Genomic DNA, 18355 nt, shown 5'->3' on the forward strand with positions numbered 1-18355 from the left:
ACCAGAAAAATGTACAGTACTTAGAAAAGTACCTAAAATGTACCAAGCCATTTAAGTTCGGTTGAATATCCAGCGCCTGGATAAGTAAATAACAAGGATAACAAGGATAAATAACAAGAAGGTGACATATGACTTGCCTTCAGCACCACTCAGGCAACACAAAAAACAACATTTTAACAAAAATATTACTTTATTTTGTTGTTTCCACCATTACACTCATCTTTTCATTGCTGAATAAATCAAAAAATAGAGATATTTATAAAGTAAATAAACAATTAATGACTACCTATACATATTGAGTTAACTCTAAATTACATTAGTTATGTTGTGTATGTACAAAAATCGTCAAAATCATATTCGACACAACACATTATGAGTTGTTAAAGAATAAAAACAATCGAGTAAACGAGTATTACTGTCAATACATAAAAAAATATCATTCAAGTTAAACTAACATCCTAGGGTGTGTTAAATAAAGTATGTATATAAATAGATTGCTATATTCTAAACTTGTTCAAAGAAGAAGTTGTAGATTCCAATTCCTTTTGTTCTGGATCACATTTTGTCTACATGCCTGATTCGGCAATGCCCTCATCATCTAAAACACACAAACAATTTAAAAATCTCAACACATATTTCACTACAATTAAATGTACATGCAAATATTTCACGCGTGTCAAACAAAATACAACAATTTGATAAATAGTAATAAATGCAGATAACAATGCTTGTGATATTGTGATGTTTACTAATCATTCTAGAAGTGATCATGCAAACATTCAATGTATAATCCAAATTACCACAAAACATGTGTGTGCTGCCCCAGTTTACGAATAGAGTACAAATAGAGGAAGGAGTTGATACAAGAAAGAATATGTAGTATGTACGCGTTACCGCTCCTTCTCGCCAGGACCCATCGGTTCATTCACCGCACCATTCCCTACACCTTTGCCTACGTCGTAAAATAGTTAGATATAATAACTTTGTTAGTACTCCAACAGTAAAATTTATTTTAAAATATTACGGTTAATACTACTCTTTTAAAATATTTAGAAATATAATAGATTCATAAAAGAAGGATAATATTTAGGCTTATGTACCTTCAAATCCCTGATTTTCGTGAATTTCACGCGGTGGTCCGCTCAGCTCCTTGCCCTCTAGCACCGCAAGCAAACACTGGTGGATACAAATATACTGCTGCTCAGTTTGAACCATCCATACTCGTTCTTTACGCATCGCATACACTATGGCAAAGATGTCCACATGGTCAAACACCAGAATTTGCTGTAGAATACGGTCTAGGCATATAAATGTCCCCGAACGACCGACACCCGCACTAAAAACACAAACAAATATTAATATTAATAAATATTTACGAAGTGTTTAAAACAAGTTTAATTTTACACATTACCTGCAGTGTACAACAATGGGCCGTTGATCAGACCCAACCCTTTCTCTAAACGCGCGTACGAATCGTACCAGAGTATGCGGGGGATTTGGCACGCCGAAATCTGGCCATGTCGTAAAGTGGAAATGTCTTATCACACGTTGAGTATCACCCTAAAGCAAGAAAAACAAATTCTAGATGAGTCATAATTCTTACATGTATATTTTTATGGCATAACTTACACGACAAACCATAAATTCGGAAATATTCCAATCAGGATATCGACTCTCGTTGAGAATCTGGACGGAAATGTCCCCGTAGTAAACGGGCATGGTGTCGTACGGCCAGTAATGGTCGCACTTTTCTCTTCCCTTTTCTACACAACGCGTCAACATTATGATGGCGCGCGAGTTACTCTCCCAACACATTCGCCAAAAATCGTCCCTTGTCGAATGAAGAGGTCCTTGTGTTACTATAAATTCCCGTGGTGAATTGTGACCCTAAACATAATAACTTCTATTAATATAGTTCAGTATTTTAAATTAGTATACGTACAGGTACATAATTTGCATTAATATAATCTGATCCTTCTTCATCATCAACGGGCTGTAGTTTGTATCTTGAATGGTCATAAGGTAAAATATTTGTAAATCTGTTTTTGGGCCGATTGCAAGGTAAATCAGCAAAACTGCATGCTTGTTCGCGGCCGACATGTTTCAATTCTTCAAATTCTTCGCTAAATCTGTAAACAATTATTGTTTGAGTAAGCAAATAGATGACACACTACAATTACGACATTATTAAATAATTGAAGCATTTACCTGAAATCTGAATCGGCCGACATTAATCTATAATGGTTTGCAAAGGCGTTAATCCGAATAGGTCGATTCGTTTCGATCACCGAATCAGGCACTGACATGTTGTCGTTATTGCGACTTTCGGTCGCCTTCCGACCTTGCGACCGCCGCTTGCGAATGAACAGTATGACGAGGATCGTCGCAATTACTAGTATCGGTATAACGATGCCCAATATAATCGGCGTATTGTTTTGGTCTATAAATAATTAAACGGTTCAATGAGTCAGTTACTGTAATAGTCCCACCACCTAACTAAAACTATATTCCACTCAACTCAACAATTCTACGTCATTAAATTATATGGCTGATAAGGCATTCAAGGACAACCTACCTGTTTGAATTGGGAAACTGTAATGTGTGTCTGTGAACTTATCGGGCGCAGTGAATGCTCTTATCTTGACCTTATAGGTCGAGCCAGATTTGAGCGGACCATTACAATATCCAGTTTGCCGCATATCACAGGTTTCTGAACCTATTGTAAAGTCTTCGACGGAACTGTTATGGAATGGATAATAAGGTTCCATAATTTGATATGGCGGCCATACAGAGTATGCTTGAACATCGCGCCATGAAGGCATTTCCAAGCCTGAAGCGTTCTTCGAATCGTCTTCAGCTACTATAATCGTATAGGACACGACAGGTCCGTTTTGCTCACTGAAATAATTCTTCCGGAAGCGGATTTGTATCGTCGACGAACTTTTGCACACTTCGGTGGGAACAACTATTCCTCGGGGTGGCGGAGGTGCCAAAATGGGCATTTTCTGTGTAACTGTCGTTTCTGGACCAAAACCAACTTTGGTCTCTGCCTGTATACGGAAGACATAAGTGCGACCGGGAATTAATTGTCGGATTACGCCAGTGAACTCATCAGGGCCAAAATCTTTGAATAATGTATTCGTAGATCTCTGCAATTATAAAAACAATGAAAACATTTTCGCAATAACACTCTAAAATACATACATCAAGACCATACGTAATGGTGAATTTCCGGATGACGCCATTTTGTTCAGTTGACGGTAGAATCCATTTGAATGTTATGTCACTTGGTTGAATATCCGTAGCGAAGAACTTTTCAACCTTTCCGGGAACAGATTCTTTTGTAGTGAAGATAGCAGACACAGGTAGTGAACGTCTCAGTATACTTGATTCTGTACCGCTCCTTACAACCTAAAGCACGAGTGTTTCTTAACATTAACGGAAACAGACTGAGTGTTCTCAACTTACCACAGTAAAAGTGTAGTTTCGATGAGGTTTCAAATCGATGATTGTAATGGAATTAAACAAGGTCAGGTTCTGAATGTAAACGTTATCCGCTGTCAAATACTGGACCTCAAAGGCGTTGAATTCACCGCGTGGCGACTCCCACGAGAGTGTGATCTCGGTGTCGGAAATATACGTCGCGTTGATGCCGGCAATCTGTTCCGGATCTGTGCGCAAACAAGAAATTAAAATCCTAGTCCCGTAGAGATCTCCGCCGAGCGTAAAATCGACTTACACAAACGGTCCTGCCGTTGGAGTGGTTGACTCGGAACGTTCTGCGACACTGTCCACACGGTAATATTGTATAAACGACCGGGTATTAACCCGGTGAATGTCACAAGCCTATCCGAATCATTCGCAGCCTTTTCTTGTTCCGCTATCGATGGTTCTGAGAGGGAAAATCTATAAAGATCAAACTTCGAGGAGTCTGCTGGTGTAGGGGTGTATCTCAAACTGATAGAGTCTGAAGTTTGTTGATTATTGACCACTACAAGTTCCGATTGTATCAGAGGCACTGAAATTTCATTAAATTACAATTTAAAGAATATATTTTTTGCATTGGATGAGAGTAGTCATACTTGTTCGTGTTTTCAATTGGGTTACATCACTTTCCAGGTCATTGCTGATAGCCTGTATGTCAAACTCATACTCCACGCCGGGCATGAGGTCCCCAACGAGCAACCGAATGGGTCCCGAGGAGTTATTATTTTGCGAGACGTTGCGTTTGTTAATTAGCGAGGGTTGAGCGCTCTCCCACCAGCGAACTATGTAAGTTTCTACTCGACCTTCAGGTCGTGGCCATTCCAAAGTCACATTATTGGAATCGACCAGCGGAGCAATATTGGATACTGGATTGGGTCCTATAAATATACCACAAAACACGTTCAAACACATTCAAAACAAAGGCAGGTATAAAACGGATTTACTTACTGACTGTGTGGTTTAACTGCTGAGGTTCATTACTCTCCAGACCATAACTGACTGTGTTAACCTGAATGGTATACCTTTCGCCGGGTGTCATATCAGTCACTTCCGCTTCGGTATTGTTTACACCCGGTAATTTTACCCAAGTGCCCTCGGAATCTGTCCGATAACGAATGGCATATTCTGTAATCAATGAATCCACAGGAGCTTGCCACTGTACAATCACCGAATTCGTTGTGGTCTTCTCAATAGTCATATTTCGAGGTGGTCTTGGAACTATAAAAAATTGATAGTTATCCATCTAAGTATAATATTTTTGATCACAACTTACAAACAGGTTGGAAGTATTCATGAGGTTCACTCTTCAATCCATGAGAAATGGCAAATACCTTAACCATGTACCCAGCACCAGGATACAAGTCCTTTAATACAATTCGTGACTCATAAGTTGTCTTGATAAGATTATCTAGAGTATCATTTCTGACACACTCAACTTCATATTTATCTTGTCTGGAATTAACATCTGACTTCCAACTGATGTTAAGACCATCCACCAGTGGTTTAAGGTCTTCTATGATTGGTGCACTGGGTCTGGTTAAAACAAATAGAAAACTTTCATTGGATTCAACTTTCTTCGATATTGCCGACACCGCAATCGAATAGTTTCTTCCCGGAAGTAGCGCATCTAACGTAATTTTCGTTTCATTGGTCGTCACTGTATTGGAATCACCAGCGGAGCTCTCAACTTCATGATAAGAAACCCCGTAAGATTCCTGGAAGCTATTCGGGTTGGATATCCAATGCACATTGACAACATTTAGAGATTCTTCAGTTTCTGCCTTGAGATTAACCACAGGTAAAGGTTCTAATAAGAAAAACACAATAGCAATTTCAAAATTTAAAATTAAAGTAAATTAACTTACTGAGAGTAACATCTGCAGACGTAGGCCATGATGTAACCTTCCCTGAAACGGTCTTCACCACAACCTGGTAAGTCTTGCCAGGTTCGAGATTATCTTTAAATTTCCACCATGTGGGTTCCTCTCTGAGCCTACTAACAGCAGGCTGTTTACGAACGGAACCCAAGGATATTTGATACTTGTCAAACTCGCTTCTACCACTTGGTGGTTCCCAATTTACAATAAACGAATTGGATGTCACTGAAGTCTTATCAAATGTGATATTTAAAGGTCTCACTGGCACTGTTCGATACTGAGCGGTTGTTGGAGTTGACGTTTCATCTTCCGACATAGTCTGGACGGAAATATTATAAGCCCTGCCAGGAACAAGTCCTTTAAATGCAGCCTGAGCAGGCCCAGGCGGTTCTCCCTCTTTCTCCACATATAAAACACTCTCAATTGCATCTGGTGGGTCAATGGACACCTTGTAATGAGTATAAATTGCTGGTGGGTATGGTGGTTGCCACAATACTAATAATGTGGTTTCATTTCTAAACCATACGATAAATTTACCAGGAGTATTTGGTTCTAAACAAAAATAACATATTAGTATTGAACTATAATTAATACGTACAAATCATACTGGTTGTAAAGTTCCTCGATGTATAAGCAGCGCTTTCCTTGTTTTCGAAAACAGTGTACGCTTGAACTTGATACGTGGCACCAGGTGTTAAATCCCGCAGAATATGCGGCGACGTTTCAACATTGTCCACGATAATCGTTTGTGGTTTAGGCTCCAGGGCGGTGGAGAGAGCATTTATTCTCAACTTGAACGTAGAGTAGCTTCCTTGAGATGGTGGACTCCATGAGATTGCGGCTGTCTTACCATTACGTACAGCGACGGAGAGATTCGAAGGTGGATCAGGTACTAATAAAAATATTTTTGGTGATGTTAGATTATACAAGACATTAGAATAATATAGCTATGATTTGAAGTTATGTAGTTTCTGGACTGGTAAATATGCGCATATACGTATAAATTGTATGCATATTCGTGTTTGAAAGTGCATAATTGCTGATGCAGGAAGTGTACGTTTATATTATGCAGTTCCCAATCACGAAACCGCAAAACGTGCGATGATAATAACAAATAATCTACACCCAAGCACACTCACGCTATAATTACGCATCGGACATCAAAACAATCATCAAACCTAGAACATCCTCCAGTTGTTTCAACTTAAACTATAGTTAATCACTATTTGCGTTAAAAATTAATAATTCATTTTCGCACAGTTACCATTCAATTGTTTTACTGGTCTAGCACCATTAAATTTCATTGTCATAGTATAATAATGATTATTGAAGGACTAATTGTTCATAATTGTCTTGCAGAATAACTAAATATGCGACTTTTTTTTACAAATCGCAACTTATATACAACGATGAAACATTTTTGAAGTAAAAACTTCTTAAGAATATATTTCTAAATTGTTTTAGAATATATATATATATATATATATGTATATTTCCAACAGTAAAAGGTCAAGAAACGCCACTAAAAGTACTAAAAAGTGAGATTTTTCAATTTTTGCCCATTTTCTTCAATCGCGAATATCTCGTAAACTAAAAGAGATAATTAAGATCTGATCGCAGCGTCTTAATTTACGGACTTTTCTCTATAAGATAGGCTAGTTAAAACGGAAATCTGAGAGATGAAATTTTAACTCTTAAGAAAAAATTGCCAAGGGGGGGTGCTTGATACTTTTTTTCGACGATTTTTGATAATTAATATCTCATAAACTAAAAGCCGTAGCAACCAACAAATTGCTGATTATGAAAGGCTGGAAAATTCTCAGATAAAAGTATAAAACAATAATATTTCCAATAGATAAAAACGCCACTAAAAGTACTAAAAGTGACATTTTCAATTTTTCTCGTAAACTAAAAGAATTAAGATCTGATCGCAGCGTCTTAATCTACAGACTTTTCTCTATCAGATTTTACTTTTTTCGACGATTTTTGATAATTAATATCTCATAAACTAAAAGCCGTAGCAACCAACAAATTGCTGATTATGAAAGGCTGGAAAATTCTCCATCAGATAAAAGTATAAAACAATAATATTTCCAATAGTAAAAGGTCAAAAAACGCCACTAAAAGTACTAAAAAGTGACATTTTTCAATTTTTGCCCATTTTCTTCAATCGCGAATATCTCGTAAACTAAAAGAGATAATTAAGATCTGATCGCAGCGTCTTAATCTACAGACTTTTCTCTATCAGATAGGATAGTTAAAACGGAAATCTGAGAGATGAAATTTTAACTCTTAAGAAAAAATTGCCAAGGGGGGGTGCTTGATACTTTTTTTCGACGATTTTTGATAATTAATATCTCATAAACTAAAAGCCGTAGCAACCAACAAATTGCTGATTATGAAAGACTGGAAAATTCCCTATCAGATAAAACTATAAAACAATAATATTTCCAATAGTAAAAAGTCAAAAAACGCCACTAAAAGTACTAAAAAGTGACATTTTTCAATTTTTGCACATTTTCTTCAATCGCGAATATCTCGTAAACTAAAAGAGATAATTAAGATCTGATCGCAGCGTCTTAATTTACGGACTTTTCTCTATAAGATAGGCTAGTTAAAACGGAAATCTGAGAGATGAAATTTTAACTCTTAAGAAAAAATTGCCAAGGGGGGGTGCTTGATACTTTTTTTCGACGATTTTTGATAATTAATATCTCATAAACTAAAAGCCGTAGCAACCAACAAATTGCTGATTATGAAAGACTGGAAAATTCTCCATCAGATAAAAGTATAAAACAATAATATTTCCAATAGTAAAAGGTCAAAAAACGCCACTAAAAGTACTAAAAAGTGACATTTTTCAATTTTTGCCCATTTTCTTCAATCGCGAATATCTCGTAAACTAAAAGAGATAATTAAGATCTGATCGCAGCGTCTTAATCTACAGACTTTTCTCTATCAGATAGGATAGTTAAAACGGAAATCTGAGAGATGAAATTTTAACTCTTAAGAAAAAATTGCCAAGGGGGGGTGCTTGATACTTTTTTTCGACGATTTTTGATAATTAATATCTCATAAACTAAAAGCCGTAGCAACCAACAAATTGCTGATTATGAAAGACTGGAAAATTCCCTATCAGATAAAACTATAAAACAATAATATTTCCAATAGTAAAAAGTCAAAAAACGCCACTAAAAGTACTAAAAAGTGACATTTTTCAATTTTTGCACATTTTCTTCAATCGCGAATATCTCGTAAACTAAAAGAGATAATTAAGATCTGATCGCAGCGTCTTAATTTACGGACTTTTCTCTATAAGATAGGCTAGTTAAAACGGAAATCTGAGAGATGAAATTTTAACTCTTAAGAAAAATTGCCAAGGGGGGGTGCTTGATACTTTTTTTCGACGATTTTTGATAATTAATATCTCATAAACTAAAAGCCGTAGCAACCAACAAATTGCTGATTATGAAAGACTGGAAAATTCTCCATCAGATAAAAGTATAAAACAATAATATTTCCAATAGTAAAAGGTCAAAAAACGCCACTAAAAGTACTAAAAAGTGACATTTTTCAATTTTTGCCCATTTTCTTCAATCGCGAATATCTCGTAAACTAAAAGAGATAATTAAGATCTGATCGCAGCGTCTTAATCTACAGACTTTTCTCTATCAGATAGGATAGTTAAAACGGAAATCTGAGAGATGAAATTTTAACTCTTAAGAAAAAATTGCCAAGGGGGGGTGCTTGATACTTTTTTTCGACGATTTTTGATAATTAATATCTCATAAACTAAAAGCCGTAGCAACCAACAAATTGCTGATTATGAAAGACTGGAAAATTCTCAAACAGATAAAAATATAAAATAATTATATTTCCTACAGTAAAAGGTCGCAAATCGCGACTGAAAGTGCTAAAAAGTTACATTTTTCAATTTTTGCACATTTTCTTCAATCGCGAATATCTCGTAAACTAAAAGAGATAATTAAGATCTGATCGCAGCGTCTTAATCTACGGACTTTTCTCTATCAGATAGGATAGTTTAAACGGAAATCTGAGAGATGAAATTTTAATTTTTAAGAAAAAATTGCCATGGTGGGGTGCTTGATATTTTTTATCGACGATTTTCGATAATTAATATCTCTTAAACTAAAAGAGATAACAACCAACGAATTGATGATTATGGAAGATTGAAAAATTCTCTTTTAATTCATAAGAATTCATGAGACGTAACTAATCCATACCGAGAAAAGGAGAGAATAGATAGGAATCAAGAGACGCCTGGGCACTGCGCTCACTAAGCGCTATCTTTTTATGTTTACGTGCAACCCGCAAAATATGGTGGGGGAAAGAGCAGCGCGCCTGTAGTATTGCTACCAGGTCTGCGACCCAAATGTGGATCTTCCCCCACTTTTTTGTTATTCTTTTGTTTCTTTTTTGTAATCTAACTAACCTGTTGTAAAATTTGCCGTCCATGTGAGCGTATTATGTGTCAGATTCGAGGAATACAGCCAGAAGTCATACTTGGTACCGGGCAGACCCTGCGAGAATTTAATCACGTCGTGGATATCCTTCGACGCGATTGTTGTATTCGGCTCTGGATAGCCGAATGGCGGATAATAATCAAGGCGATACACGACGCCATCTTGATTCAAGTTGCCTGGAATGTGGATAACTAATTCTGCGCCCAAACATTGCTGAAACATAAAAATAAACCACATATATTATAAAACATATTTTTGCTATATCAGAGGTGTATTAATTCAATACACGCCATATTGATAATTTAATTAACATCTAACAATCACGTGTTGCTAAAGTGTGTCGAATTTAGCAACGGAATTTTACAGTTAAACTATATACATTATTATTAATAGTAATAATATTAGTTTAGTGCGTTAACAAACACCGAAATGAAAATAAAGAAACTTTTGATCATGCAGTGTGTCGCCCAAGCACGATATACTTAGGAATTCGTTGGAATTTACATTCGCTGGAATGTTAATAGAAATTCATAACAAGCAATAAATTAACGTATTAACGCAAATTGTTACATATTACTCGTACGTACAAAGTCAGGCGAATCGAAGAGTCAAAACAGTTTCATTTTAATAATCAACATTGTTGCGAATGTGTGGATTATGAAGTAAAATATTATTATTACATTCCTATTATGGTGATTATGGTTGATTATGGTTGCATGTCGATTTTCGTTATGCAACTGCAACGAGTTACATGTTAATTTGAGTATTATTCGTATTATTTTTACGAGCGAACGATTTATTATCATTTAACTTAATTATTTGCACTGTGGAGGCAGGTACAATCATTTGGTGTACGAGGACGCAATAGTTTTACCTAATGAATTAGGTAAGTTTTATTTATAAAAACATTTAATCTTATATATTGATGTATCAGCCTTGAGCTTCGTGCAAGTTGAGTCAAAATCTGGCCAAATCTTAGAAAGTTGTTTTTAAAAATATTAAATATGTATGGATATAAACTGACGCTTTAAATCTAATTTTTATAAACATTTCCGACGGAAATTAGTTTATATCTCAACTGATCCGGATGCACCGGAAGTCAATATTTTATTTATATCGAATTAAAATGTTACCAAAGCCAGCAAAGTAACTAATTTTACTTTTTTCGTTTAACCTAGTGACATTTATAAAACATAACAACTTGCGGCGTTAAAATATTGTAAAATATTCAAAGAAATAAAAAAAGAAATCAAAGTGATGATTGAATTTCTACCACTCTTGTCTAATCTCCAATCGCACACGTTGTGTGTGTGTGAAAGTGATCATATTGCATTTGCGAACAATCGTATTCTCACCTGGTGCGCAGCACCTGCGCCTCGAATCAAATTCGAATTCAAACATCTCCACGTTGGCGAATAGTTTCTCCAAGTAGCATTTTACGACCTACTCGTGCCAAATTAGCATATTAATCAAACCGAAAACTACTAATTAGAAATCAACCCAAATCTTGTTCGATTTAATTTTCACCACCAAAGCACATTATTCGGCAGAGTTATTATTATGTGTTATTATGACAGAATAACATTTCAGTGGCCACAGAGTGAAGGTCAACGTTAATGAGAGTCATAAGGAAGTAATTATAAACCAATGAACTATCTATCTACAATCTAGAAGCTTAGATTTCTGGGAAAATCAAATAATCCTTGACACTTCAATTATTAACACATGAAAATCACATGATCATGCAGGTTGATTCAGTGGTAACAAGTGCAAATCATTTAATGCAACATGTAATACTTATATAATTATTTTACGAAGTTTATAATTTGCGACTTTTTAAAGTTTTCTTTGTTTTTTGCTGATTTGATCATTGGAACGTCGCCATGTTGCATACAACGGAACAATTTAAAGAATTTGTCGCCGCATCAAATTATGCGCGTATTATTTTTAGAAATGTTCCAATTTTCGGCGCCATCCACTTTATTTTTGTGAACAGTAAATTGCAAATGATGCAAATACTAATTTATTAAAGTGCAAATGTGATAATTGAGCCAACTGCGTCTAAAAGTTATAAAATTGCTAATAAAGTAGAAAGCAGCGCATTTTGTCGTTAAACATAACCACCAAAATAACTTTGCAAATTTAAATTATTATAAGACAAGATGCCAGATGCAGATGATGCAATTATTTATCATAAAAATGTTACAAGTTACAAATTGAAATGAATATTTCTAAATCAAAACATTCAACCACCTCTATTGTATAATTATTGCTTTAATTTAATCGATTTCGAAAGTGGTTCACAAATATAAACATGATTATGATAATTGGGCAAGATAAATTTGAATATCGTTACAAATTGCAGGTTGTTCACTATGAACTAACGCACGCTGCGCATTGTTAACGCTAAAGAATAGAAAAAATAAAGCGTGATATGTATAACACGTTGAAAATAAAAGTTTCAATACACCATACATTTTTATCTTAATGTTTCTAACAGCAACTTTCATTCGTCCATTCATTCGTTGCAAAGCAAAAAGATTAGCGTTAATGAACGAAACAAACACAACCAACTTGAACAATAGTCAAAGCAGAATTATTTTTATTTAAATCTCACTTCGAAAGAATCTGAAAGTTTACAAATCACTTTGGCACTCGTGAATTGAATTCGAAAACATAAAACAATTAGTTGCGAGTCTATTGTAAGACATGAATATTTTATTAAGTATTCGCAAAATGTTTATTCACCAACTGGATTATTGTATGCATTATGAAACAAATCACATGTGAACGCATGTGAAATATTTCTGAGTTATGAATTATGCATCGTAATCGTAACATTCGGTTGGTTGGTGTGTGTGTGCTGTTTTTTTTCGGTTTTACTTTTTTACTCTTTGAAATCGAAGCCGGAATAACCTATTTTGTTATGTAATGTCTATCTGCACACATGAACTGGATTTCGAATACACTTTTTTCCAATCGTTGCAAACTACAAAAAGTACAAAACAGCAAATAGATTATTTAGAAAGCGAAAAATTCGTTAATTTGTATGATGGAGTTCTGCATCATAGAAAGCAGACAGAACAGGAAAAAAATAGAAACATTGCTTAATTGATTTGTTAATTTATGACAAGAAATGATATGATTAACCTCAATTATAAGTAATTTTTAATATCTACTTACTGAGTTATACATTTTTTCTTTCTTTAACTCTTAAAATTTTAACCGAATGCGGAACTATGGTCAAAGGAGCCGTCAGTTTTGCAATGAGTTAAAATCAAAATTAATACTTATTTTGGTGTGTTAACTTTAACAAAAAATATAGTGTAAAACTATACGTTTCAGTAATAATTCCTATAAATATCTATATTAATATTAATTGGATTTAGGGTAAAATTTATTCGCTATTAAGACGCTGTGACTCATCAAATTAATAAGCACGACCAGCCACATAGCAGCGGCTCACCCCCCACCACTTTCTGCGGGTTGCCCGCAGGGACCACTGTGCTCAGTCGTGTCTGGGTCGTCCAGCAGTCCAGTCGCAGGTCCCTAGCTTCCCCTCCCCTCTCTTTGGCTTACTCTTAATTCGGTCCTGGTCGCGGTTTGTGGTGGTTCAAGAAGGTCAAGCGAATCTCAAGTGATATTGCGTCATCCCGTACCATTTTTTCTACTTTTCTGCTATATACAACCCCCAACATCTAACAATAAACCATTTTGAGGGTAATGTACTCTACTCATAACAATTGGCAACTGATTACTCCAAATTTAAACAGACTACAGACAACCCGAGTACAATTTATAGTAAACCACTGCAGATTCAGACACACATTGTAAATCGCAATCAAAACAAACTCAAACGCGATGTGATTGATGCTGGTGTCTGGCGGAAAAACCTAATCGATTCGTCTGCTCGGTTGTTTTTTCAGGCTCAGTTTATTCGTATACAAAACCCACATGCGCACATGCCTGTGATGAGCCATGTGCTTACTAATGTTAACTCAGGCCAGAGTTAATTAAGCTTGATTCTGTTTACACTAGCTGAATAATAAATAAATTGAAACGCCACTCACCACAATAGTTTAGCTAGAACGCACATGCACACTTTTTATTTAACTTTAATTAAACTTGATTAAAGCTATTTAAAGCTACTTTAATTCAGTTGGTTCGGTTATGTTTATAATCAAAGTATAATTCACACATAAGTATAATGAATGAAATATTATTCATGTGATTTGTTGATTTGGAACCTTGATTTATGAACAGCAAATATAGACAACATTCAAAAAATCGCCAGACCTTGATGTGGGTGACCTCCTAAAGGAATAAATTTTGTTACACTGACGTACTCACTCAGAAAAAGCACTTAATTAATGTTTTCTGTTTAATTGTTTACTAAACACGTCAATTTTTGGTTTTATGATGAGTATATTAATAATAATTCATTTACATACAAATGTAGTTGTATTTCCGGCCAAAACTCACTTGGTAATATATAAAAAAACTTGTGTTAGTTACAACAAGTATAACTCAAGAACGGCTGCACAGATTTTGATGATCTATGATTTATTGGATTCGTCTCCACCCCTATTAGCAGAACGACAATTAAAACTTTCAAAATATATGTCGTAAAGGGTGCTAAATAAGGGATGAAACTAAACTTTAAAAAAAAAACTTCAAAATCAGACTTTTTGATGAGTAAGACACATATAACCTCGAATATGAATGACCGTTGATAATTACATTTTAATCTTTTCACTAACCTGTTATTCCTTACAATTAATGACTGATTCTATGTAAAAATATTATTTCAGTTGAATAAACAAGATGATTCATTGACGTGCAAAGTTACGCAACGTAAATATCCGTGATGATCATGTACGACACGAACATAACTCATAAACAGTCTAGATATCTACCTATGAAAAACATATTGTTCATTTTTTTGCAATTGAATTTTGTTTGTGCCTCATATATTTTTTGTTCGTGACTTTGACGTACGTCTGTATTCCGTATGCGTACACACGTGCAGACGTGCTATTACTGCACGTCCGTCGTATGCAAAATGAGCTGAATTACCTAGGAATCGCATTGAATTCGCAACGCTCGAGCACACTAACTAATTGCGATTACGAAACGTGCGCGCGCGCTTTGTTTCGCGCGCGGCTCGCAGCTGCGACACGCTGTAATAAACTTTTGCAGCGTTTTGTACTTTTGTGTGAATATGAAGGTATACATATATATACATTTTCAAACGGACTAAGGCGTCGTTCTGAGTTGAAAGCGATTGCGCTAATCGACTGAGCAACCAACGACCAAGAACGCGAATGCAAATTGAGCCTTCAATTAAACGCCAAAGCGAAACCAGTTGCACATCACAAGACGCAGTGTTTGTGTTTGTGTGTGTATGCAAACACAACAATAAAACTTGTTCCTAGACTTTTACTACAGTAGGTATTGCAGATTACAATATATAACCAAACTTTACGAAGTTCATAAAATAAATATTTCTTGTTTTTGATTTGGAATTAAAAAATTAACTATTAAAATATCGAAAATTATGACTTAAACTGAGTAAAATTGTCAAAAAGTCGGTTACCACTGACATAACCTCTAATCCTGAGATGTCATTTGTTTTATTACCTCACCAGTCAATGTCAAATCATTTTTATTTAAAAATTATGTTTACTTGGACAATAAATTGAGGTTAAAACATTACTCTAAGCCGACGTAACTAGAAATTAATTAACAGCACATTACTTTACACTATTTTATAACAAACAATGAACAACAGCGCAACCTAAACGGAAAGCAATGTTAACAGACGCACGTTTTTCTTTTCTTTTAATAACCGCCGGGTCACGATTAAACGCAAGGTGCGTGTAATATCTTTTTAATTAAACGGCAATTTCTTTCAAATCTTCGTCTTGATAACAATCAAACTGTTACCAGATACGAGTACATCCTAACAGCAATAAAAGTTCAATAAACGAATGAATCAATTGTTTTGTATTTTTGAGAAAAGAAAACGAAGATTGAGTCACATCCTACGCCAAAAATACCACTTTACTCAACAACACATTCATAAAAGAAGAAAATTACTAATGAATATGAAAGCGACCTAACTTGACTTAACTTAAGCCAACTAATAAGTTGTCCATTCAGTGTAATGGCGACTTGTTTCACGCTACCGTTAATTTCGTGTTGAGCTAAAAAAAAGTCAACCAAACCAAGTCAAGCATGTTGTTCTGGTGCGGTCTTGACTTAAAACGTAAGTCAACTTCAGAGTAGCGCAAGTTCCACTATTGACTGTTCCAAATAGTTTTTGAAACGTTCGTACCTGTTCGTTGGCACAAAGTGAATTGTAATACGCACATACAATTGTGAATAAGAAGGCAGACTCAAGAATGGAATGGTGTTGGTCATTAGCATTCACTGCGAGCGCGTCATCAATGAGAATCAGCCAACAGGTTGGTTATCTCGACATTCTCAATTCATAACTAATATTACAAAATTTCAAATGAAAATATACGCAAATAAATCACTTTCCTATTATATATAAGTAACAAAAAAGTAATTCTCACGTTATTCTTGACATGTGTTCATTTCCTGACGCTAGCGGAAGTGTTTTTTGGTGAGAAATGTCGTAAAATGCGGCTTAAGTCATGTGTGAGCACAGAAAACAAAAGTTATATGCTTTGGCAGTTGATTGATCGTGTTTTACGACATGTGACTTAAGTTATTTCTTTGAATGACGTTGTTTTCCCAAAAAACTAACAAAAGCATAAAAAGTGACTTAAGTCACATTTACTTCTGTTTATTACATTAGATGTAAATAAGTTCGAACGGTATTCTAACCTTACTTAACCTCACATTCACTCTAGGTGCTCAACACGTTTGTTTTTATGGTTAGGTAGAGTACGTTTTATCCAACCTACCTAATTGCCTTTGGTTAGTTGACTATGTAGTTAAACTTTCGGATTGTTTCACGTAACGAGCAACATTTGAATACAGAACATGCTAAAATAGGGAAATTTAAATTTTTACATTCACAATTTAGTCAACGTACGTCATAGCTACACGAATATGAAATAAACAACTATTGTGGTGTAATTTACTGTGTAAAATAATATGTATAACAAAGATCTGACTTCGTTTTGTTGTTTATACTTGATAACAAGCTCGAACGAATGATAAATGCAGGTATAAAGTGTAAAATTGACATTTTATACATTTCGTATGTCTAATATAGAATAAATGGTCTCATTTACCTTTACATAATAGAAAAGTAGCACAAGCGAGAAGGTGTGCACCCAATGCCGACGAAAACGCAGCAAACCGCTGGTCATTTTACTTCCAAGAGATGTTGTCCCCCGTCAATTGTCGTTTGTTTTAAGCGCGACTCATTTGTTGTTCCTCGTTTGCAGCGGATCTGGTGTGGCTTCCTTTGTGTTGTGCAGGCAGGTAGGAGGATATTCCGGGGTACCGGGGACGCAAACAGAGAACACAGCACAACAGGTACACACGATGCACTCAACACTTTACACACGTTTCACAGTAATAAATGCAAACATTGATATATTGATCAAACAGGTGTCACCGATAAAGTCTCCTCAGTTATTATTTAATAAAGTTGTTCACACATTGAATTGCTTTGCTTTGCTTAAGATTTGCACTGCACTGCGTTATTCTTGACTTGACTTAAGTCACTTCCGATGGCACTACTTGTATAACGAATATATTATGTGCTCGTTGTGGCCGGTGATGAATATCCGTATCCGCGCACGTTGGAATTGTCGGAATAGTTGTTAAATGTGAGCGGTGTAAATGCGCGAGCCGCCGTCGACGGTCGACGTCGCCATGGTGGCCGAATTTAGCGGATTGCGGCTGAGCACTAGAAGTAGCAGCACGCGAGACGAACGAGCGAACGCAGTCACGGACAGGCCAGCGACGGGGGAAGCCTCGAATGCTTCGAGTGCTTCGAGCTCACGGCTGGCTCGCGCGGTCGTGCCGTTTGCTCGTATGCGGTCGGAACAACTTTGAGCAACTTTCATTTCTGGCAAAAAGCACCAACACCAGCAAAACGCAACGTGCGCGGTGCGCGCAATACTGACTTAACACAAGTCAGACTTGATTCGGTGGTCACAGTCTGCCACTTAATTTTGTCTTGCTTCCACTTACTTCGCCAACATCGGCAGCTTGAATATGCGTCGTTAGGTTATCGCGATATTTGATTGATAACGGTGGGTAATTTTCGCTTCAAGATAAGTTAGGTCTGTATTAATGGGTCGAGAAATGGCTCAAACCCACTTAAGATGAGTAATTTGTTGTTTAAATGTTTAAACTGAGTAATACATGGGAGAATATAGAAAAAGTTGATCTGTCGATTACCTGGAAATTTTTACGCACTTTTATGTGTTTTTATTAATAAAAATCTAAAATTCTTCTATGTATCAATTTAAATTACATATTCCAAAAGCTAATTTCTAAATAACATGTCACCATCACAAA

The 18355-nt window shown here is 35.7% G+C and overlaps 1 protein-coding gene across 2 annotated transcripts; it reads right to left on the minus strand.

Moving 5' to 3' along the window:
- Positions 1–171: 171 nt before the first annotated feature.
- On the minus strand, positions 172–17944 carry Ptp10D (Protein tyrosine phosphatase 10D). 2 transcript variants are annotated; one of them, XR_010548432.1, is made up of 18 exons: positions 17116–17944; positions 9817–10060; positions 5971–6255; positions 5352–5915; positions 4760–5293; positions 4435–4704; positions 4083–4364; positions 3740–4018; positions 3469–3671; positions 3205–3411; positions 2576–3149; positions 2209–2440; positions 1943–2129; positions 1630–1887; positions 1412–1560; positions 1101–1336; positions 801–952; positions 172–598 (listed from the first exon to the last, which is right to left on the minus strand). XR_010548432.1 is itself a non-coding variant. In XM_065303377.1 (17 exons), exons 1-17 carry the CDS (start codon positions 17191–17193, stop codon positions 567–569), a joined length of 4614 nt encoding a protein of 1537 aa, XP_065159449.1. In that variant the 5' UTR covers positions 17194–17944; the 3' UTR covers positions 172–566. The 2 variants fall into 2 exon arrangements, 1 of the variants encoding a protein (XP_065159449.1); XM_065303377.1 differs by lacking the exon at positions 801–952.
- Between the last annotated feature and the right edge of the window lie 411 nt (positions 17945–18355).

Source organism: Atheta coriaria, unplaced genomic scaffold (genome assembly GCF_025399875.1).
Source record: "Atheta coriaria isolate IRGN ID8LTWV9N9 unplaced genomic scaffold, Caltech_Dcor_3.1 hic_scaffold_5_pilon, whole genome shotgun sequence".
Taxonomy (NCBI): domain Eukaryota; kingdom Metazoa; phylum Arthropoda; class Insecta; order Coleoptera; family Staphylinidae; genus Dalotia; species Dalotia coriaria.